This window comes from Equus asinus, chromosome 15, assembly GCF_041296235.1.
Source record: "Equus asinus isolate D_3611 breed Donkey chromosome 15, EquAss-T2T_v2, whole genome shotgun sequence".
In the NCBI taxonomy this organism is placed as follows: domain Eukaryota; kingdom Metazoa; phylum Chordata; class Mammalia; order Perissodactyla; family Equidae; genus Equus; species Equus asinus.
In genome coordinates, this window is record NC_091804.1 from 49,293,679 (window position 1) to 49,316,845 (window position 23,167).

Sequence of the window (23,167 nt, forward strand, 5' to 3'; positions counted from 1 at the left end):
GGGCCCTTGGGGATCAGCCACCGGGTCCTGGGGTGGCCTGGCTGCTGGTGCGCTCGGGTTTCCTTTCTGCACGCGGGTCTGGGCGGAGCACAAGCCAGGCCCGAGCTTCGGGGAGCAGTTCAGTTCTGATCTCACTTCAAGTCTGCGGCTAGACTGGGAGTCCGTCCCTGAAGCTTTGTCCTAATGTCTCGGAGTCTAAGAGGCCCTTGCATCCTGGAACCAGAGGTGGGTCCTGCGTCCGTTGGCTCGCTCTTGGGCCACCCACTGTGTTCGTAGAGTAACGCCGGGTCTGAGCAGCATTAATTATCCATGGTCTTTCATCTTTGTCTCCCGGTGCTCTGTGGAGGGGACGCTCCAGATGCCTCCCTGAGGCTGACCCCATCAGGGAACATTCGGATGGCAAGAGAGCTCTGGAGGCCAGTGTGTCTGTGCTGTTCTCAGCTCTGACCCAGAGGAGGCTCCCAGTAGGTATTTGTGGAATGAATGAATGAGTGGAGGCTGATAGTTAGGTTTCTGGTTGGTTGAAAATGTTTCTGAAAGGTGAGTGGTGGGTGCTCAGACTCACACTGAGAAGCAGCAGGGCCTGCCCTACCTCCCTCAGATCGCAGCTAACGCCAGGCTGCTGCTGCTCACCGTGCCCTCGAGAGCTGGTCTCTAAAAACTTCAACTCTTTGGGGGCACCACCTGTTGATAGCGGCCCTGAGGACAGGACTTGGCTTTCTCACGTCCCCCTCCCTGCCACTGTCTGCCATGGCCATCCTGAGGGATCTAGGAACCGTATTGGGCCGCGGAGCATTTACTGTGGGGCAAGCCGCACGACTGTCCCTGCCTAGCCCTCATTTTTTGGGAAGACGACATCCCCCTCACCGCTTGCCTCGTTTTCTATTTCTGGATATTGTTTCTGTCCCCCCATCATTGGTTCCATCTCCCAGATGCTCCTGTGAGCCGGCCTCCTGTTCCCATGTGGACAGTGGGCTCAGTACCCTACAGGGACCCCGGGTGGGTGTGGGCCCTTCCCTCTGCTCCTCTCCCCTCTGCCTTTACTCTTGTTGATGGAGTCACTCTCTGGAGGCTCCCTCTGAGCATCTGCCTCGGGCTGTTCCCTGGCTACTGACGGCCTTTCTGGAAGCATTTGTGAAGATGGGGGCGCCTCAGCTTCCAGATGCAGACTTTCCTGAATTCCCCAGTGTTCAGCCCTAAGGCCTGGCCGCCTGAGTTCCAGAGCGCCTGTGTCCACTTGCTCCGGAGAGCAAACCTCCGGGCTCCTGCAGGGCTCCCAGAGGCACAGGAGGGTCCTGGAGTGCCTCACCCGCCCTCCCCTCGGCCACCCCACCGGCCTCTGGAAAGTTCTCTCTGCCCTCCCTTGTCTTTTAGAGGCTAATCCTTGGGCAGGAGAAAGTGGACGCTTACCTGTTTTCAGATGTGGTAAAGGCCTGAGAAACCGACGGGGACAGACATGCTCACTCTCCAAATCAGAAGCCCAGCTTAGAAAGCACGTGTGAGCAAGTGCAAGCTTGGACAGCCCAGTTGCATGATCGCAAATGGCCACAGTTCTGCACTGCCTGTCCCCTGAGAGGTGGGTCTGTCCCCACCTTCAGCCTGGGGTAACCTGTGACCTGTCCTGACCTGTAGGATGCCTGGAAGGGTCTGCGTGGCCCCCGATGAGGCCTCGGAGCCTTCCAGCTTCCTTCTGCCCTCTCGGATCCTGCCAGCACCCAGCATGTGACCAAGCCTGGGCTGGTCTGCTGACAAGTGACAGGCCCTGCTGAGGCAAAGACGACCTGTCCACTGCCCACCCACAGAATCAATAGCCACACCGTGGTTGCTTCCCGCCAGGTGTGTGGAATGGCTTGTGGGACTGGAGTTTGCGTTGTTATGCAGCTTAGGTGCAGAACGAGTCCTGGGGCTGGAGCTTCTCCATCCAGGTGCCTTGAGACACTGATCCCTCCAAGTGGCCTGGTTGGGTCTGGACCCCCTGGTACCCCCGCCTCAGCCCTCTCTGGACTTGATGGCCTTGGGCTCCTTGGCAGGCAGCCCTGGTGGAGTGGGGCCTAGGGGCCCACCCTGAGGCCCTGCAGCCCTCGAGTCCTCTTCAGAGGCCCAGCTCCATCTTGGCAAAGGGCCAGTGGTGCTGTGGGAGGAGCTAAGACGTCCACTTCAGTTTCATCGAATCTCTGTTAGTCTGCCCAGGCTACCGTAACAAAGTTCCACAAACTGGGGGGCTTAAAACAGGAGAACTTTATTCTCTCCCAGCCCTGGAGACCAGAAGGCCAACATCAACGTGTCCTGGGGTTGGATCCTTTCTGCTTCTTGCAGCTTCTGGTGTCCCTTGGCTTGTGGCTACATCACTCCAGTCTCTACCTGTTGTCACGTGGCTTCTCCTCTGTGTCCTTTCATCTTGTAGGACGCTGGTCATTGGGTTTAGGGTCCACCTGAAACCCAGGATGACCTCATTTTGAGATCTTTTTTTTTTCCTCCCCAAAGCCCCTGTCTCAGTTGCCATGCTGTGGCAGCAGCTCACGTAGAAGGATCTGCAACTAGATGCACACAACTGTGTGTGTGTCTAGTGTGTGTCTAGGTAGTGTGGCTCCGTGATGGGAGTGAGCCCAGGCCAAAGCCGTGAGAGCACCAAACTTGAACCTCTGGGCCATCGGGGCTGGCACTTGAGATCTTTAATTAATTCCATCAGCAAAGACTTTATTTCCAAATAAGGTCGTGGTCTGAGGTTCTGCTCTACGTGAATTTGGGGGGACACTGTTCAAATCAGTGCAGCACCCTTTTTCATTTTGATGATGTGTACACGTTAGAAGCTGCCCAGGCATCTTCGTCTCTGCCACATGACAGCCCACGTGGCTGATCCCTGTGCATCCTGGATCCTTCCTGCGTGCCCTCTGGGCCGCCCTCCCTGGGAGCAGAGCCCCTGGGCCTCACAGCCTGGCCTGCTCGCCTGCTGCCCTCCCTCTCCCCCTGCCTCTACCTCTGCTCCAGCTGTTTCTTGGCCACAGTAAGGATACTCTCGGACTCCGAGCTTTTGTGCTGCTGCTCCCTGTGACCCAAATGCCCCTCACCAGGTACCTCATGAGACGCCCTCCAGTTGGGGGGCGCGTCTCTGACCACCCGGTCAAAGACAGTCCCATCCACGCGGGGCCCACCCTCGGCCTTGCCAGCCCCGTCTCACAGCTCATGTGGCCTCCTGGTGTGCATCGACTCCTGCTCCCACATGGCCCCTCATTGGTCTGGGCTGTGTCCCAAGGCCAGGACGGCGCCAGCACATGAGGCATAAGGACATATATCCTGGGTAGATGGTAGTTCAGATAAATACATATACATATGTTGGAATACATGCCAAAATATTTACTAATGGGGCACAACCAAACCCCGCTGAATGGAGAGCTCTGCTCAGCAGCAAAAAGGGGCAGACTGCTGAGAGCACCTCCGCAGGTCAGCACCAGACCTCCATGCAGGTGGTGGTGTAGAGACGGGTGGGGTGGAGAAGAGAGCCGCGCTGGTCAGGGCTGGGCGGTGGGGAGGTGGCTGTGGCTCTGAAGGGCGGCCTGAGGGGTCATTGTGATGGAACTATGTGTCCTGACTGTGGTCACGTGAAGCTACATGTGATAAAATCTCACAGAACTTGGTGTTTAATAAGTAGTGAATTTCAGTTTGGGAAGATGAAGTTCTGGAGATGGATGGTGGTGATGGGTGCAAAACAGTGTGAATGTGCTTAATGCCACTGAGCTGTGCACTTAAAAATGATTAAAAGCTAAATTTTATGTACATTTGACCACACTAAAAAAAATTAATAGAACTAAACACACACTCACTCAAATGCGCGTACACATGCATGTCCACACACACGAGTGCAGCTGAGGTGGGAAGCCTGAGGTGCATGGCCTGCACAGAGGTCAACGTCTGGCGTGATCCTGCACGACAGTTCTGCAACTGTGCCCACTGGGGACACTGGTGATGGGCACGTGGGCTCTGTTATTTCCTACAACTGCATGTGAACCCACAGCAGTCTCAGAAGGAAAAGGGAAGCGAAGACACTGGCGAGGCCGCTGTTCTCTGAAAAGCCCCGTGGAGACCCAGGGAACAGGCTGGCATCGTCCCCTCCACGTCCCCAGAGCTGTGCCTGGCACTCTTGATTACCGTTTATTGAAAGAATGCACACATGAGGTTAGATGAACACATAAACAAGTCCGTGTGCGGCCCACACACCCCTCGGCGTTAGGCCTCTGCAGAGAATGTCCTTCCCAGAAGCCAGGGTGTCCCGTCCGTGGGCCCCACGAGGGTCAACGAGTCCACGCTGAGTGGCCTGGGAGTGGGCCAGAACCGTCTGCCATTAATGTTCATCTTCGCATTCTCGTTGTCCGGCTGCCTCTGATGGTCCCACCCAAGGCCTCCTCCGAAACAGGCCGCACTGGTGTTCCAGAAAGGCTGAACTGGGCAGAGGGGACCTTGGGCCGCGTGGCTCAGCGTAGACTGAGGGCGACACAGGCTGGGGGGAGTCTGGGTGACCTCACTACCATGCACGCCTGGAGACCACACGGTCCACAGGCTCCCAAACTTGTGGGTGCCAGGGATGGGGGCGTCTGGGTGGTCTCTTTCTGTCTTGCAATCATTTAGTTCCTTACAGAAAGAATCTTCCTTTACAAAAAGTCCATGGGCACCGGGCCGGTCGATATTCTCCACAGTGCCAGGAAACACTGATTTCTGCAATGGCCCTGGTTCAGGCAGGTCGCCCAACCCAGGCCACTATACCTTCCATTCAGCACTGGGGTACTGGTAGCAATGCCCACGGTGCGGGGGGGTGGGGGCTGTGTCCTCGCTCCTGGTTTCCCTCATCTGTACAGTGGGCCAGGCCACAGGCAGCTGCCCCTGCAGCCCCCCACCCACCTGCCCAGTCCTAGTCATTCTGGTCCTTTCCAAAGAGATAGGTGGCTCCCTGGAGCTGAGCCCCTCTCCCACCACCCCTCCCCCGCAGTGTCCTTGTCTGGAAGAAGGACAGGGAGGGTCACGAGATCTGCTGATTTGAATCTCAGACTCAACAAAGAATGCAGCACAGGAACCCACTTACACTGAAACTGTTTCTGTGCCTCTGACAGCCAGATTGCTCGGGGCTCCTGTCTTCATCTGACGGCCCCAAGTGGAGGGCTGAAGCCAGGTGGAGGTTGTGGAGACACAAAGCTGGGTGGAATTAATTATCTTCCGTGATGCCCAGCCTGGAGGGAGGGCTGGGGCGCTGGGCCAGTGCGGGGAGAGGAGGTCCAGGGCTGGAGGGCAGGATGGGCACCCCCACCTCCCTGACAAAGGATCCTGCCTTCTTCCATCCCCTGGAGGGCAGCCCTGGCGGGCAGGGGCCTCACCCTCCTTGGGGTCAACCCTGGGGAAGGGGGGCTTCTGGCCAATAGTAGCAAGGGCTGTGGCAGGGCTGCCTGCTGGGACAGCCTGAAGGTGGCACTCACCTGCCCAGACCCTGGCCTCCGTGCTGCCCGCCCTGGCCCGGGCCTGCCAAGCTCGCACTCCATCGTCCAGCCGTGGGCGGGGGAAGGCTCCCTCCATGTCCCTCAGCGAGGTCCCCTCCAGCCTGAGGGACAGGCCCATAGCTCACGAAGGCCGGGGAGGCCCCAAGGCAGGGAGGGGTGGTCAGAAAGCTCCCCCAGTAGCCCGCACCCCACCCCAAAAGCATGTACTCTGAGACACTTCCCCACCCCACCTAGGCCAGGGCAGCCCCAGGCTGGTCACTGCCGACCAGCTGCCTCCTGGTGTACTTGGGGTGGCCCCAGCAGCAGCTACCCCCTCCCTAAGACAGTGGAGGCCTTCCCAAGTGACTCTGAGGAGCCTCCCTGGGCCTGCCCCAGTGCCACTGGCTCACTGGGACACTGAGGGGTGTCTGGGGTCCGTAGCTGATTAAAGGTAGCATCTTGAAGGACATAGTTCTGGTCTCAGGAAACATCTGTGTGGCCCCAATAGGTCCCCATGGCCCAGTGGCCCTCAGAGCTGCTGTCCCACCACGGGGGCTCCATGCAGCAGATCAGACCAAGGGGCTCCGACCTCCAGCTGGGCAGACCTGGAATCCTTGATGAAGCCCTCGTCTGGCTCAGTGTCCAGCAGGTAGCAGGAGCTCCAGAAAGTTTGCTGACACCATCCATCCCCAGGCCTCCACCCACCCAGTGTGTCTTCCTATCTGAAATGCCTGCATTAGAATTTGACTTGTTTGAACTTAAAGATTGTCACGTGTTAAAATGTAAATGTCCACCTCTCCCTGTGACAGTCAGTCCATCACACTTTAGTATGAATTAATGGATTGGAGGGACTGGGATGAAGGGCAGATGATTTCTAGGACAGAGCAGGACAGAACAGAGCCTCAGCTGACAAAGGAAGCTGGTAGGCCCTGAGGGGCACCAGGGAGGGGCCAGTGAGGAAACAGCCCGCCTACCTGCCCGCCTCGTGGATTCTCAGAAATCTGTGGTTCTGCCAAGCCGGGGGACCAGCCCAGGAAGGAGAGAAGAGGGCAGGCTCTTCCCTATCCACTGAGCCACCCCAACGTCTACACCTCAGCTCCGAACCAGAGTTTGCTGGACTCTTTAAAGATCAGCCAGCATTTAAAGTGGAAACATTTAAAGATCATCAAATTTGTCATGTTTGAATTTGGAGACTGGTGTGACTTTGGAGTGTCACAGATGCGTTTTTAGCCCAGTGCAGTTCCCACGGCGTCCCCCACCCTCCTCCTCTCACTACATCTGAGGCCGTCTCCTCCTTCCTCTCTTCTCCGCTTTCTCTCTCCTCTCTCTTTTGAAGGACATCTTTGTGGCCCTCCGAGATTTGTGTCTGACGAACTTCCGCGCGCCACCTCTGGACACAACGCCTGCTTCCCTGGGGGCAGGATGCTGAGTGCTGCCAGCAACACCTGGTTTAATGGATAGAGAATCTAAGGCCAGGGGCCGGCCCCGCGGTGGAGTCGTTGAGTTCAGTGCACTTCAGTGCGCTTCGGTGGCCCAGGTTCACAGGTTCCAATCCCGGGCACAGACCTACACCACTGCCATGCTGTGGGGACGTCCTACGTGTGAAGTGGAGGAGGATTGGCACAGATGTTAGCTCAGGGCTGATCTTCCTCAGCACAAAAAAGGAAAAAGAAAAAAAGAATCTAAGGCCAAAGCAGAGTGCCTAGTTGAGGTCCCCACCTGACGCCCTGTGGGGACAGGAAGGGTGTTACAGGCACATGGGTTCGGCCTCCTGACCTTTCTACCATCAGAGCCGGATGTGTTAAAAGATTGCTTTCCTACCAAAAACCATTACAAACAACTAATTATTATTTCCTAAATAATTAACTCACTTCCCTGTTTTTTGTGCATCAGAGAGAGACCTCCCATGGGCAGGAGTGATCTGTTGCCCCCCCAAAGACAGAGGGATGTCAGCTTGGGCCAAGTATTGCTGGGCAGGACGTTTCCTATCACATTACAAAACCTCATCTTGTACCAACTTTAGGAAGGAAGGGGTATTTGGTGACTCATGAAACACAAAGGTCTGGGGCTAGCTTCAGGCAAGGCTGGATCCAGGTATTCAGACAATGGCTCCAGGAAGCTGTCAGTGTGGCTTGGCTTTGCCTTGGCTGCACCAGGGGTGCTCCCTCCACAGGGCAGCCTTGGTGAGGACAGTGTTGGAGGCCACCAGGCCCGCCACCCCAGCTGAAGGGGAAGATCTGTGTCCCAAGGTCTCAGCCAAAGTCCCAGGACTGCGGCTTTCTGGCTGGGCTGGGGACATGCACCACCCCAATACTCCTGACTCAGCAGAGGCAACTTTTCCCAACTCCTTGTGCATGGCACAGGGGAGAAGGTACAGTCGGTGCTCAATATGAGCTTCGTGTTAAGATCGACAGAGCCGAGATCGGGCTCTGAGGCTCAGAGGAGCTCTTCCCAATGCGCCCCCAGGACAGATCTCCCCACTGTGCTCTCCATCCTGGGGGCACAGACATGGTCCCCTAGGAAGGGTGGTGGGGACCAGCTCACACATGGCTGTCCCCCATGGGGCCCAGGGGAGAACCCAGTGGCCTGAGAAGATGGAGTCCTGGCCCCACTGACAGCTGAGTGTGGGATGTGGGTCGAGTCATCCAGCCTCTGGAGCCCCGGTTCTCATGTCTGCAGGATGGAGAGTGTGAGCATCCCTGTGGGGTGGCTATGAGGACATAGGAGCTCCAGGAAATGTTGGTGGGAGGGTTCTTTGCGCCCCAAGCCCAGCCGCGAGTGTCAGGATGGCACGGGGAGGTAATGGCCAGACGGCCTCGTGCCTCCCCCACATCTTGAGGCTCCAGAAGATGGAGCCATCCTTGTCCTGGCCCGGGCTCCCCAAAGGAAGCGTTGAATAACTTGGCCTTTTGCAGAAGGATGAGGAGCTGCCCGCTGGGCACCCTGAGAATGTAGGGCCTTCATCCCAGGTTGAGAAGGACCCTCACTCAGCATGTGCCCAGAACCTGTTCCTAGTGGGCACCTCCAGGGCCAGCACCGGGGCAGGCAGGGCGGCTGGACACACACACAGCCAGTGCCAGCCTGAGGGGCCCAGTTGAGAGGACCCTGTGGGCCCCTGCTGACCTTGAGACCCTATTTCTTGAGGGCTGGGCCTCAGCCCCGCCACACAGGAGGGCTGACAGGTGGCCCTGATGGGAGCCAGGCTGTCCACGTGCACCCAGGGCAGAACCCTACATCCCGGGCATTGCCGAGGTCCTGAGGGACACCTCCTCCCCAGCCTGGTGCCCCTGCAGCCTCTGCACCTTTCCCAGCACCCACTGTTAGGTCCGGGCCAACCGCACAGCCCAGCTGGACCAACACTTACAGGCAGGCTGCCCAGACTACGCCCGTCCTGGGGCCTAGGGCTCCCTCCCTCCATGCCTCATTGTCCTCAGAAGCAGGGCCCCAGGGGCATCCCCTGCCCACCCCTAACCCTCCCTGCCTTGGGGCTCTGCCCCTCTGCCCCCTTTGCCATGTGATCTTCCTCCAGTCCCCCCCGGCGTGGCCCCTGCAGCCTCTCGGGGTGCCCCGCCACCAGGCTCAATGAATGTTTGTAGAATGAATGAATGAATGAAATGCCACCTCCTCAGACAAGCCGGTCTCCTGGCTTATGAGCCGGCTGCCCCCTCCCCTGGGTCCTCTGCCCATTGACCTGCCCCGCAGTCTCAGCCCCTTTGGGAATGGCCCTGCTCATCGTCAGTCATTTGTTTATCTGCCTCCCGGCAGACCTGCACCGAGCACAGCACCTGGCACACAGTAGGTGCTCAATAAACCGCCGCGGCTATGGGTGTGGGTGAACATCTCGGGGGGCGGCGGCTGCCAGCTTTGTCTCTCCTCCCGGCGTGTCTGCTTCTAGGAGAAAGGCCCCTTGGCGTGTTTGTTTGCTGCAGGACGCGGCCCAATAGACTCCGTGTCTTTCTTCTCTCCTCCTCCATCCCCTGAGCAGGAGCTCGGAGAGCAGCCGTTTCCAGAGATTGAAGGCAAAATTGCTTGGAAGCCTGCGCTTTTATCCCCCAATTTGTAGCCATTTAGCAGGGCCGGGTGGAGGGGCAGGGGGGGCCCCGGCTGTGCTGTTGGCACGGAGGCGCCGCTGAGCCCCGATGGCTGTTTGTCCTTCCCCAGCCAGCTCCGTGCTGCGGGGACAGACGTGCTGGGGGGCCAGGCAGGGCTGCGCGGGCAGCACCCTGGGGCCTCCAGGGCCTCGAGCTCTGGGCCCCGCAGACAGTGGTGTCTGCTGTCCCTGCCACCACCTTCCCCTGCTGTCCCTACTCCAACCTCTGCTTGTGACAGCACCCAGCTCCTGGGGGGGAGCCCCCAGGGCCGGGAAGAGAGTCCTGCTTGACCAGAGGGGTGCCTGGTAGCGGGAGAGAGCGGAGGGGAAGGGCTGCCCGCCTAGGACCCTGGAGGAAGCTGTCTGGGCGCCTGGGGAAAGGAGGGGCAGGGACAGCTGCGGGGCGAGCGGTCTGCGAGAGAGTGGTTTCAACACTGCTGTGAACAGCTTCTCCCTCGGCAGTGGTGATCTGAGTCGGCGCTGACCTCGTCTCGCTGCTGCCGACCAGACCCACGGCACCGGGCCATACGAGGGGGACAGGGGACCGGCGAGGGTCTCTCTCTGCCCTGGGAAGAGAGGCTGTGGTCAGAAGGACTGCGGAAGTGGGGCCAACACGGTGGGGAGAGAATGAGAGGCTGTGTCCATGAGGTCAGGAAGGAGGGCCCTCGTGGCTGGAAAGGAGGGGAGGCTTCCTGGAGGAGGCAGCATTTGACCCACCTGAGTTTGTATCTACCCTAAATTGGGGTGGTCTTGCCCCGTGCTGAGTGGACTCTGAGTCCCTGGAGTGAGGGCCAGGGTCTGCCCTGTGCGTGGAGCCCTGAGGCCTGATTGCTCATTGGGCCCATGCTCACCTGGCATCATCCTCGTCTGCTCCTTCTCCTCGTCCCCATCTGTCCCCTTCAGTCCTGCCTCCAGGCCTTTGCCCAGGACAGTTCCTCTACCAGAGGTGCCTCCCCTCCCTCAGACATGCCCTCCTTTCCACCCCTGGAGTTCAGCTCCAGCACCCACGCCCCCTGGAAGCTCCCCAGGTGGAAGATCGCGGCCAAGAAAGACAAGAACCCCTGTCCCGGGTGAGGAGGCTGCATCAGGTGGGGGCTGTGGGTCGTATTCTCAAGGCTTGAGTGAGCCCCTTCTCAGCACCATGCCAGCCTCCTGAGCAGGTGCACATGGGTCCCGTGGGTGGGGGCACCGCTGGGACACATGTCCCTTTTGGGATTAAACCCTGGTATATGGGAGAGTGGGTCCTGCCTCCCCACCACAGTCCCTCCACTGGAAGGGAGAACTGAGGCCGGCGGAGGGGCAGGCTTGCCCCTCACACCCATCTGGGTGGTCCCGTGTCTCCCTGGGGCCCCAACTGATGCACCGGAGCTCGGCCCATCCACCACGAAATCCTCAGGAATCAGCACCAATAAAAAAATACACTTTACTGTGGACCTCAGTGTCTGCAGGGGCCGCGCAGCAGGCGCGCAAGGAGCAGAGCATGCAGAGCGCCAGCCAGGTGCACAGGACGTGGCGAAGCAGCCCCTCCACTCGGAGGCCCCAGCCCCTGATCTCCTTTGACCTCTCCTTCAAGCCTCAGGACCCTCAGGGCACAGCTGGCTCCCTCCTACCCGTCAACCCCAGGGAACTCTGGGTGAGCAGACAGACGGGAGGGGCAGCCTTCTGGGGGAGCAGGCGTCCGGCGCTCCGGCGGTTCTCAGAGCTGCCAGTCAGGGCCCAGCAGCCCGAGCCCGGGGGCGGGGTGGGCAGAAGCAGCTGGCGCAGCTCAGCCGGAAGCGGGAGGAAGGAGGGCGTGGGAGCCCACACCTGCCAATCCAGCCCTGAGCTCCTCAGCAATTTTGTCTCTCTTGATTAAACATCCAAGGAACATCGAGTTCACGGATGTGTTGTCTTCCTCCTGAAACACCCAGAATGGAAAAGCAGAGAACGGCTGCGAGGTTCCTGGGGCACTTGGCACTTTGGGGCAGAGAGAGTTGGAGGGAAGCGGGATGAAGGAGCTGGGCCCCTGGGTTAAGCAGGGGACAGGTAGCAGCAAAGCCTGCGGCCCAGGCTTGTCTGGGCAGGTGGATGGTGGGCAGGTGTGGGCATGTGCAGGGGCAAACCACTGGAGCAGGAGGCCTGGAGCACACCACGCGCTTGCTTTGGGAAGAACATCGGGCAGTAATTGTGCGAAGGGTGGACACCACTGGCCATCGCACTGTCTGTATGGGGTGGACAACGTGGCTGGGGCCCCTGGATTGTCCCTCCTGGGGTGGAGCTAGGATTTGGGTGGCAGGACCAGCCACCCATGTTTTGGTTCAGGAAGTGAGGGCCCCTCTGGCCAGCCTGCCAGGCTGCCTCCATTGCAGGCAGCTGGTCTAAGAGAGGTTGCCATGGCATTTAGGATGGACCCAAGACAAGGCGTGCCTCACACCTGGGGGGCAGCCAGGTGAGGGCAGCGTGGCCTGGCTGCCTAGGAAACAAGGGCCTCGAGGGGGGGTGGCAGTGGGTGGGCCCTGCCCCAAGATGTCCCAGGTGCCCGCAAAGGGCCAGCTCACTTCCAGCAGTGCTCCAGAGAGCTGTGGGGCTGGATCTTGAGCTTCTGGGGGCAGAGCAGCTTGGTGAAAGCTCGGCGGAAGCTGTAGTGGCACAGCGGGTAGAGGACAGGGTTGACGGCCGAGTTGGCCCATAGCAGCCAGAAGGACGTCTCGTACCAGTAGTCAGGGATGCAGTGGCCATGGCAGGCGGCCCGGATGATCATGAGGAGTGTGTACGGGGCCCAGCAGAGCCCGAAGATGCTCACAATGACGGCCAGTGACTTGGCCACCTTCTTGTCCCTCGACAGCCGGAAGCGCTGGGTGATGCTCTGGGACACCATTTTCATGCGCTTCTCCAGCGACGCCGAGGACGCCGAGGGCTTGGAGCCCCTCTTGAGTGAGCGCGGCCGCTCGGTGCCTCGCGAGGAGCTGCCCGAGCTGGAGGTGGGCGAGGCCGCGGCACCCCCACCGCTGCCACCCCCGAGGGCCATCTCCCCAGCCTCGGCGCCAGGGGCCGCCTCGCCAACCCCCACCCCGTACCTGTGCAGCGGCAGGGCCTCCCCACGCCCCTTCTGCCAGCAGCCCCAGCAGCCTGGCACTGCCGGCGGTGGGGAGGGCTGGGCCTCGGGAGGGGGCTCCGGGCCGGCTGCCTCGCGGGCCCCGTCCAGCCGGACGCGGGTACGCCTCTGGATGTTCAGGTAGATGCTGAGGTTAAAGAAGGTGACGCTGAGGAAGGGTGTGAAGAACTCGAGGGTGGAGGCCGTGATGAGGAAGTACCAGTTGTAGAAGAACTCGGCATAGCAGTGGCCCTCGGGGATGGAGCTGCCACCGGACAGATACTCCCAGCTCAGGATGGCCGGCCCGTACAGCAGGAAGGCCAGCACCCACACCAGCACCATTTTCTGCACCGCCCGCCGCGTGTCGCCCTGCTGGGCCCGATAGGAGACCTGCGGTGAGAGACGCTGGGTCAGGAGGGAAGGGACTGAGCCCAGGCCAGTGGGGTGCTGCCAGTGTAGTAGAATATTGGCCTGGGAGCTCCCCTGCAGCCTCTAGGCCTCTGTGCATGTGCTTTTTGCTTCTCCTCCCCACCGCCCCCTTCCCTCTGCCCCACACATCCTGGCCTGGCTGATGTCCTGTCACATTCTCTTATAGCCTCGGAACCTCCTCCAGACCAATCTGAAGGCTAACTTGTGCCAGGCTGCCTGTTTAGCACTGCCACCAGCTGTGCGCTCCCGGGGGGGTCTTGTCATGGTTCCCCATCTGCTGAGTATCTGCCATGTGCCAGGCTCTGTGCTTGGCACCTTTTGGATATCATCTCACTTAATCCTCACAACAGCTCCATCATTATCCTCACTTTCCCTATGGCTCAGGGAGGGAGGGAGAGACCACAGGAGGATCCATTCAAGGCGGCAGAGCTGGGGTTTGGCCCAGGTCTGTCTGACCCTGAATTTATGCTCTCTGCATTCTGTGCCACAGACCCTCTAGACTGGGACACATGTGCACCCCCACCAGAGGTCCCTGGAGTGCCCGATAAGCCATCAAAGAGAAGATGAGAATACAAAGGAGAGACCTCTGCTCCAGTGCAGCCAGCGTGTGCCTGCATGGCACTGACGCAGGAAGCTCAGGCAGTCCAGGGTCCCTAACTCATGGTGGCCACTCACAGCAAGGGAAGCTTGTGAAGCCAAGCACCAAGGGCTGTCTTCCCGGGGTCCACACATGAGCGCGCACACACACACACCCCTGTAGGGGCTACCATCAAGGGCCTCTGACCCAGATCCTCCCTCAGCTCCAGGGACTTCGGACATGCCCCAGCACGGAGCCTGAAGTGACCCCCACCTTCCTTCAGGAACATCTGATGCCGGGTCCAGACTGCGAGGACAGTGCGTCCCAGGAACAAATGGCTACCGAATGGGCAGCTGGCCATAGAGCGCCTGGGGTGTCCGGTATGAGGCCACCCGGGACCAAGCCCACTTGGCACTGCCCACAACAAGGAAGGGGCCAACCTCTTCCTGGTGCCTCCTGTGGCCCTCCTTCCCCGAGGAGTGAACGCGGGCACCCACACCCCGGACTCACGGCACGAGTGACCGACAGGAAGCGATCATAGCTGATCAGCACGATGTTGAAGACGGAGGAGGTGCAGAGCAGGTAGTCCACTACCAGCCACAGCTTGCAGAGGCCCCGGCCAAAGGGCCAGCGGCCTGTCAGCACATAGGGCACGTAGAGCGGGATGCAGAAGGCTCCTGAGGCAGAGAAGGGCATGGTGGGCCATGGCCGGAAAGGGGCGTGGGGTCAGATCCACCACAGTGGGGAGACAAGCAGGACCCGGGAGTCACACCGTGGCCACCTTCCTGGGGCCAGCAGCCCTCACTTTGCCCACCCCTCCACCCCATCTCCTAGGCACACCCTCTACCCTGCAGCTGGCCTTCAACCCCTGCCCAGCCCCTAGCCCCATTGGTATCCCCTGGACTTGAGGGCAAGGGGGAAGGTCCAGTCATGAGCACCTCTGGGCACAATGACGGAGACCCTGAGCCTTGATTCAGTACCTTCCAGGCTCTGTTCAGCCTTCCCAGCCCCAAAAGGGCAGATGAAGGAGAATCGCCTCCCCTCCTGCAGCATGCTGGACCCCAGCCCCTCTCCTGGCCTTTGGACAGCTCTTCCTCGTCAGCTCAGAAAGGGAGAAAGCTTTTCTCCTGACTCAAAAGCTGCCTGGCCACCGCTTGCCAGCCACTCCCACCGCCAACCCCGGCTCCAAGAGCGGGCAGACGCACCTCGCAGCCCCAACAGGTGTCTGGCGCTCCAGCCCCCTCCGCGCCCCGCCCCCCAGCTGGCAGCAGCGCACGGACACGTGAGAGCGCGCTCCTAGAAGCATCTCCCCACGCTCTCGCCGTCTTCTCCCCGTCCCCTCCCCCAAACACGGCTCTAAAACTCCCCCCCACCTCCCCTCCCCCAAACCTCCCCCCAGCGCCCTCTGCGCGTCCTGAGTCCCCGCCGCCTTTGTTTGGCTACAACGCAGGAGCCAGCGCTGCACCCGGAGCCGCTGCGCCTTCCGCCTCGCCGAGCGCCCGCCAGCTTGGGCCCCTTTCCTGGGGCATCCCTCCCCAGTCCCAGGCCCATGGCCAGGGAGGCAAAGAACTTCGCCCGCGCCCACCGGCGCCTCCTCCCCAGGCCAGGCCCCCTGGCGGGGCGTGTGCCCCAGCAAAAGGCACCCTAGGTCCGCGCTCCAATCCCCACTGGCTGGACCAGTGGGCGCTCCTGGCTCAGGGAGGGCCTGGGGGGCTTTACCCACGAGAAAGTCGGAGATGGCGAGGTTGAGCAGAAAGAAGTTGTTCTGGGTGCGGAGGCTCGAGTCAGCCACGAAGGCGAGCATGACCAGCGCGTTGCCCAGCACCGTGGCCACGATGAGCAGCGCCATGAGCGCGGCCAGCACCGCGGTCCAGGCGGCGGAGAAGCCGCGCGCCCCGCCCGCCGCCTCTCCCGCCAGCGCCCCCGACGCGTTCAGCGGCCCGTCGGGCGGCGAGCGCTCCATGGCCCCGCCGGCTCACGCGGCGCCGGAGCGCGGCGTAGGGCGCGGATCGCCAGCCAGGCGGCCGGGAGGGGCCCCGGCTCGGGAGCCTGGTCTTTGCGGGCTCTCAGCCCGGCCGGGTTCCCCGGAGGGTGCCCAGCGCATGGTCCGCGGGCGCGGAGGCCGGGGCCGGGGCCGGGGCGGGCGGCGCCGAGGCGGCCCGGGCCGGTATCCGAGCCGAATGGGGCCAGAGGCACGACCGCTGCAGCCCGAGCGGACCCGGAGCGGAGCCCGAGCCCTAGCTGCCGCCAGAGCGTCGGTGCGCCCCGAAAGCAGCGCGTAGCCGAGTGCGCCCGCCGCCCAGCCCGCCGCCCCCCGCGCCCCGCGCAGCGCCCCCGCCATTGGCTGCCGCCCTCGCCCCGCCCCCGCCCCGCCCGGCGCCGGCAGCACCACGGACAGCGCCGCGTGCCCGCCCGGCCGCTGGAGCTCCAGCCCGGTGCGCACGGCGGCTGGCGGGCAGCCCGGCCCGGGCGGGGCGGGCGCCGGGGCTGGGGGCTCGCCCGCGGTCGGCGGCGCCCACACACAGGAGCGGGCCTCTGGGTCGCTCGGCTTGTCCGGTGCCCTCGGGCCCGGTGACCCCTGGCAGGCCCTCGTCGGGAGCCAGGGCGCCTCTGAGACTCGGAGTGGGGGTGGGAGGAAACACCTGCACCTGCGCTCAGGGAACTTGCCCCGCTGGACCCCTCCTAGTCTTATGTTTCGGGCAAGCAGGTCTTGGGGGAAAGGAACATCACAAGAAGAAAGGATGGGAGGGGTCTCCCAGAGCGAGTGCGCTGGCCAGGGGCCCACTCCATCCCCCATATGCGTGGGATTCTGGGTCTCAGTCTCCCTGTGGGCAGGGCCCAGCGCAGGGGCCAGGGTGACCTGCAAGGCACAGGCAGATGTGGAGTTACATAAGGGAAGATGGGGAGCCAGCAGACCCAGCTAGGAGGGGAGCACGCCCATCGGGGGCTCAGGCGGCTCCAGGTTGAGGAGGGAGCAGGCAACGGCTCAGAGCCTGGCCATGAGTCCCCCCCAGCGGACAGCATGGTGGGGCAGTCGCTCCTGCAGGGACAGACGAGGTCACTGTGCTCGAGGCACAGCCCAGGTGGCAGCAGCAGTGTTAGTGCCTGAGGGAAGGTATGGAGGAGATGAGGTGGGCGAGGGAGAGCCCCCTCCCCCAGACGCGTGTGCAGGTAGACAGGGTCAAGGACAGATTCAGCTGGAGACACTCACAGCAAGACAGACAGACACACCCACACACAGACACACAGACACCTACAGACCAGGGAAACAGCCACCCAGCGGCAGGCTGGGGATCCACACACGGCAGTTAGACACACACATCAGACAGCAGACAGGGAGGGAACAATGCCCGAGGGAGAGGGAAGCAGTGGCTCTCTGCCCTGTCGCCAGTAGCCCACATCTGCAGAAGCCTCAGAGGGAACAGGAATGTGCGCGTCTGCATGTGGGGGTGGGGGCTGCGAGGCTGTCCTAGGGGAGGGGACGGGTCACAGGTGGCCCCCCAGGCAGTGGCATGCACGAGCGCCCCCACACTTACAGCAGCTGTCTGATCATGCCAGGACCCACCCCTGCCCCTAGCCACAAGAGGTGCTGCGCAAACTTTGGGGAGTGGGGGCTGGGCGCCCTCTACCCCCTCCTCAGGTTTGGCTGCAGGGAGGAGACCCTGGGGCCTGCCCCAGCAGACCTACTCTTCTTGGCTTCTCACAGCCTGTGCTGAGGAGGGTGTGGGGCTCCAGCTCACCCTCCCCGCAGCTCTTTCTGAGCGCCTGCTACACTCCTCCCTTCAGTCAGTAAGCCCTGCTCCTCTTGCTGGCTCCCCAGCTTCCCCTCACTGCACCCAACGTGCCCGGTGGGCAGGGCTGTGCCAGGACCAGGCAGCTACCTGATGATGAGGCAAGCTGAGGTGGAGAGTTCCCAGAGGGGCAGCGCGATGCTACTCCCATTGACCCAGCCTTCCTGTGCCTTTGGTGCTGGGTCAGGACTCGTTGACCCTGTGCCTAGCCAGCAGCTCCCTGTTGAGCGACCCCACCAGGCCCAGCTCCTCCTCAACCACCCTGAGGCCAGCTCTGGCCAGACAGCGCTGTGCAGGTGCCCCCCTGGCCCAGGCCTTGGGAGATGGAGCAGATGGTGGTTCAGAGGTGGGCTCTGACTCTTTCACTCTCTGACTGGGAGCCCTCTCCCCAGCCTCGGTATCCCCACCTTGGATTGGAGACTATGTGCTCACAGTTGTCCTTGTGGCTATCAGTGTTCCGGGGGTTTCCCCTGTGGTCTCTTGCCCCACAGCTGGAGGGAGAGATGGACTCAGTTTGGACCTGGGCACAAGGGGCCCAGCTGTGCGACTCAGAGGAGTGACTGAGTTTCTCTGAGTGTGGAGGTCTTCCTCTGTGAATGGAGGCCACCAAGAGAGGGAGGGCCAGGACTGGCCCAGAGGTTTGAAGATGACCATGGCCAAGGCTGGTGAGCACCTGCTATCTGCACTTACCTGCATGACCACATCAGCCCCCTCCATGGCCCCTACAAGGAGGGCAGGACCAGTAGCCCCTGTCCAGAGCGGAGAGGCCACCTACCTGCCCCAGGTCATACAAGGCCAGATGCCCCTCTCTCTCTGTTTTTTCTTTTTTAGGAAGATTAACCCTGAGTTAACTGCTGCCAATCCTCCTCTTTTTGCTGAGGAAGACTGGCCCTGAGCCAACATCCGTGCCCATCTTCCTCTACTTTGTATGTGGGACGCCTGCCACAGCATGGCTTGCCAAGTGGTGCCATGTCTGCACCCAGGATCCGAACAACGGGCCGCCAAAGCGGAATGTGTGCACTTAACTGCTGCGCCACTGGGCTGGCCCCAAGGCCCCTCTCTTAGTGTCCACACTCCTGGCCCCGAGGTCAAGGGCCCTGAAGCCAGTAAGCGTACTAACCCTTGGAGTCTTGACCTTGGCTAGACAGGAGCCTGGTGTCCTCTGGGATGGACCTAACTTGGCAAGGCAATTCAGAGTGAATGAGGCAGGTCCCCATGTGACAGTCCACAGGGCATCTTGCCTGAGGGTTCTGATCCAAAGAGAGGGTATCTAGGCCCAAGGTTGGCCAGGAACCCTCCAAGACCCTGGGAAAGGCTAGCTAAGGGTTGGGGGACAAGGTCAAGCTCCTACTCTTTGCTCACCTGGACGCCCTCAGAGAGAGTGGCCTGGGACCCTGGTTTCTCCATTTGTCAAAACAGCCAGCAGCTGGGGTGCAAGATGTCTAGTCCAACAAGGAGGCCACTGGGCAAGTGCCCCATTCATACAAACCCTAGCCAGATTCACAAACCCACAACCCCTGCAAACCCCTCCCCTAGGAGATGGCTCACCCACTGCCAGATGGATGGATTGGTTCATTCATCCACCTAGCAAGGTTTTAGTGAGCACGCAAATTCAGGTACTCCACTAAGTCGTTCTAACGGAGGGAGGCAAGCATAATGTGGAAAGTAAGTAACGCATATGTCAGAGGTTACAAGTGCTCGGTAGACAAACGAAGCAAGGCAGGGATGGAGAGGGCCAGGGCCCGTGCCAGGGGGCCGTGGGGTGTGAGTGGGGGCGCTGAGTGACAGCCCCGGTGGCAGTGCCTTTGGGCTCTGCTGCTGTGTTGGAGCTGAGATGAGGGCCACATCTTCCTGGTGGGCAGAGCTTCAAGCACCTGGTTGTGCCCTTCGTGTGGACGGGAAAGTGGCCCAGTTGAGAATATCTGCAGATTCAGGGGCAGTGGCCAATGTCCTGGTGGTCTGGAAGGAACAAGACTGGATGTGGAGACAAGGGGCTCTGGGCTGGACCATATGGATGGACATGTGACTGTGGGCACCAGCATGAAGGGTTTTGTATCACACACAGACACCCACCAGGAAGCACCCACTAGAAAGAAGTGACAGCAAGCCCCTGTCATGGGCCCCCCAGAACTGGCATGACAGCACAGATGAAGTGGTCTCTCTAGAGGCCATGCGTGGACCAAGAGCATGGACCCACCTGCCAACGCCGATCTGGCTACTGCCACCTCTGAGGTCTGACCCACCACCAAGAGAGGCCAACACTGAGCACCCAACATGGCACATTCCCCGAGGAGAACAGATCGCCACCTGGTGGTGAGTTGACCACCTTGGGCCCTGTCCTTACTGGAGGGTCCTCACACACCTGCTCAGGTGTGGGCTTGCCTTCTCTGCCCACAGAGCCTGCACCACAATCCGGGGCCCCATGGAGGCCTGCTCCAGGGACGTGGAATCCTGCACAGCACACCACTCAACCAGAGGCCCGCTTCCCGAGAAGGACCTTCTAATTGCACTGCCCGCCACACCATCCCAGAGCGGCTTGCGTCACAGGCTGCAGGAACAGCCTTCCAAAGGGACACTCGTGTGGGACGCTGCCTGGGAGGAAGGGTGCCATCCTACGAGTTGCAGTATCTGAATCAGAGACCTTATATGACACTGCATTCCCAAAAAGAACAGCAGTCCGGGATCCCAGGTGGAGGCTGGCGTGGCCCCACTGGCACCCCTCCCAGTGACCCACTGGGGAATTTGAGCCTCTGCCACCCTGGGCTCTGCAGGGTTAGAGGTTCCCCTCCTCAAGGGACACTCTTACCAGGGGACATGGGGAGGGTCCTGGTGAGCTCGGCTACAGCTGCCTCCCGAGCACCGCACTGTGAGCCCCTTGGGCCCAGGGAGCAGCAGGAGGAGGACAAGGAATGGTCCCCTCAGGGCCAATTGGCCTGATCAGGGGAGGAGGTGGGGCTGCTGGCACTCAAAGTGCAGGGGACACAGTTGGAATTCACGGCCCTCTTGGTGCCACGGTGCCCCCTGCCGGACTGGGACCGTGAACGGACAGTGCAGCTACCCCAGCCCAAGAAGGAACAGGAACGGGGGCTCAGACCCTCATGCCCCCAGGAAGGCCCCCAAGACCTGCAGGGGCGACAGCAGAGGTGGGTGTAGGCTGGAGAGTGGAGGAGGGAGGGGCTGAGCGCCCGCTGAGGCCCCGAGATCAGCAGCAGCCACAGGGCTCATCTGCCTGCCCCCCACTAAGTCTCCCCCGGAAGAGAAGCCAGAGGGAGGAGCTCCCACGTTCACGGGGGAGAGAACCTGCTGCACCAGGAGGTGTGCTGCTCAGGGGTCCCTCGGAGAGGACTTGCCGTGAGGAGGGCAGCGTGAGAGCCCCTAGCTGCCATGCCGCTGCAGGGCGGCTCCTCTGCAGGCCTCTCCCACCGTGGCTGAGCAAGGACTCGGCCCTGCCATCGCCATCCTGTGGGACTCCCCAGCGAGGTCTCTGCGCTGGGGCTCCTGTGGGGCGGCTGAGATGTTCTCAGTGGTGCACTGCAGTCTGCACCCCTTCCTTCCTCCTCTCCCTGTACAGGGGTCAGACCTGCACCTCAGTCTGAAGGCTCTTCACCTGCTCTCTCTCCCTTTATCTTTCACAAGAGTCCCCAGTAAGCTCTTGACCTTGAACCCTGTCTTGGCATCTGTTTCCTGGAGAACACAAGCTGACACAGGCCAGGTTCCAATTTTGAAAGGGCAGACAGGAAGTCTCCACTGAGAAGAGGACACTTTTGTTTCTTTTCTCCCCAAAGCCCCCCAGGTCATAGTTGTATATTCTAGCTGTAGGTCCTTCTGGCTCTGCTATGTGGGACGCTGCCTCAGCACAGCCTGATGAGCAGTGCTAGGTCCACGCCCAGGATCCAAACCAGCAAAACCCTGGGCTGCCAAGTGGAGTACCCGAACTTAACCACTTGGCCATGGGGCTGGTCCCAGAAGAGGACTCTTGAGCCAAGACCTACAGGAGGGAGGAGCGGGGAGGCAGCCAGTGGGTGTCTGGAGGGAACAGCATTCCAGGCAGAGGGGACCACAGGGGCAGAGGACAGGAGGGGAGAGCGTATCTGTGGCTGGAGCACAGAGAGGGGAGGGGAGGGTGTTGGGAGAGGACAGAAGTGATCCTCTCACCATGGCAAGGATGCTGAGAGGGAGCCCCAGGAGGGTCCTGAGAGGTGCTGTGATAGGACCCCTGGCTTCAGTGCAGAGTGGTCTCCGGCAGGGTGAGGGCAGAGCCAGGAGACCAGTGGCGAGGCGTTTGCAATGCCCCAGGGGAGGGTGATGGTGGCTAGCGGTGGCAGGGCCTGGTGGGAGACTTGGCCAGATTGCGGGTGTCTTTCAAAGATGACATGAAGTGTGTGAGACAGACAGATGTCCAGGCTGGCTACAGGGTTTTGGCTCAAACATCTTGGAGGATGGCGTGACACGAATGAGCCGGAGGTCTGCTGGAGGAGCGAGTTGGGGAAGGGGGGGACACTCTGATTTCAGTGCGTTGAGGCTGAACTGCCACTGGACGTTCTGGAGGAACGGTTGTCAGGCCCCGAAGGCCCCGCCCCAGCCCGCCCATCTCCCTCTGGGTCTGGGGCCAGAGGAGCTCTGGGCTGGAGAGACAAAATCGGTGTCGCCAGCGTCGGACCAGCAGGACACATCCCGTGTGCCCTGTGCTGTCACGGGGCAGCAGGCTCTGCCTCCAGCCGCCCTAACTGTCCTAGAAAAATCTTTCTACTTCAACCAACCGCCTGCCCAGCGCTGTCGCCCGCAGAGCTCTGCCCTGCTGTGCAGGGACCTGGCCCACTAACGAGAAATGACGAGGGGAGCGGGGCTGCCGAGGGCCAGCTGCAGGGCAATTGTCCTGCTAGTTACGCCAAGGCCATTTGCCAGAGCGCTTGTCGGGATTTTGGGTTCGGAGCTGTGACTCCTCTTCAGAGGAACTGCTATTTGCTTTCTTTCTTCCTGCAGGCGCTCATTTGAATATGGGAACGCAGACTTTCTTTTTTTGTTCCTTGCCTTTTTTTTCCTGGTGACATTCTGAGCCAGTTCTGGGTGCGTCCTGATGAGCTCGGGGCCCGGGTAGGATCAGAATGGCTCCCGAGGCCCCTGATTTGGAATAAAAGCTGAGTCTGATTTCCCTGCCTTTAGGGACAGAGCTGATTTGGGCCCAGGGCCCAGGTGGCAGGAAGGAGAGAGGGGACAGGAGAACCAGAGATATAGTTGCTGTAGTTTGGCTGCAAATGACAAAAAAACTCAAAAAGCCCTAAAGAAAAGGAGTATTTATTGTTGCTCATGGCTGAAAAGTCCAGGGGGTGGGTTTCAGACACAGCTGCATCCAGGAGCTCAAAGAACGGCTACTTCTTTCCATCTGTCTTTTCCTCGCGTCCACCTCATTCCCAGCAGGGAATGTCTCCCTAATATCTCTCTCTGCAGCTCTAGGCTGCTCTCCTATGCTCTCATCTACCCCCCTACTCCCTAGGAGGAAGAGGGGCTGCCATCAAACCCCAGAACTAACCCCATTGGGCCTGACACCGACAGCAGTGCCTGAGCTTGCAGCAGCGAGGGCCTACATCATTCAGACCCCACCCCGTGGAGGGTAGAGGTGAATGGAGGGGGAAGAGTAGCGGGCAGGCAAAGCCACAGTCGTCACCTGCAGCTGCCCCTGGGGGTCTCATGGGGTCCTCTGTCCCTTCCCCCAACAGTGCTTTGTGGACAGTGCCCAAGGAGCCC

The 23,167-nt window shown here is 60.9% G+C and overlaps 1 protein-coding gene across 4 annotated transcripts; it reads right to left on the bottom strand.

Moving 5' to 3' along the window:
* Positions 1–92: 92 nt before the first annotated feature.
* HRH3 (histamine receptor H3) lies at positions 93–15,948 on the bottom strand. 4 transcript variants are annotated; one of them, XM_070486219.1, is made up of 4 exons: positions 15,351–15,948; positions 14,142–14,308; positions 12,246–13,015; positions 93–11,449 (listed from the first exon to the last, which is right to left on the bottom strand). In XM_070486219.1, the coding sequence occupies exons 1-4, from the start codon at positions 15,592–15,594 to the stop codon at positions 11,428–11,430; spliced, it is 1,203 nt and encodes a 400-aa protein (XP_070342320.1). In that variant the 5' UTR covers positions 15,595–15,948; the 3' UTR covers positions 93–11,427. The 4 variants fall into 4 exon arrangements, with proteins under 4 accessions (XP_070342320.1, XP_044604636.1, XP_044604638.1 ...); XM_044748701.2 differs by having other exon boundaries at positions 12,090–13,015; XM_044748703.2 differs by lacking the exon at positions 15,351–15,948 and adding an exon at positions 14,612–14,872 and having other exon boundaries at positions 12,090–13,015.
* Positions 15,949–23,167: the final 7,219 nt, after the last annotated feature.

Excerpts from the sequence above, each read along its gene's own strand:
- HRH3 (XM_044748701.2), bottom strand. The coding sequence starts at position 15,594 with ATGGAGCGCTCGCCGCCCGACGGGCCGCTGAACGCGTCGGGGGCGCTG. Across the intron at positions 13,016-14,141 it reads TCCTGTCGGTCACTCGTGCC|GTCTCCTATCGGGCCCAGCA; the intron begins GTGAGTCCGGGG and ends CTCTCACCGCAG. Across the intron at positions 11,450-12,089 it reads TCTCTGGAGCACTGCTGGAA|GAGGAAGACAACACATCCGT; the intron begins GTGAGCTGGCCC and ends TGGGTGTTTCAG.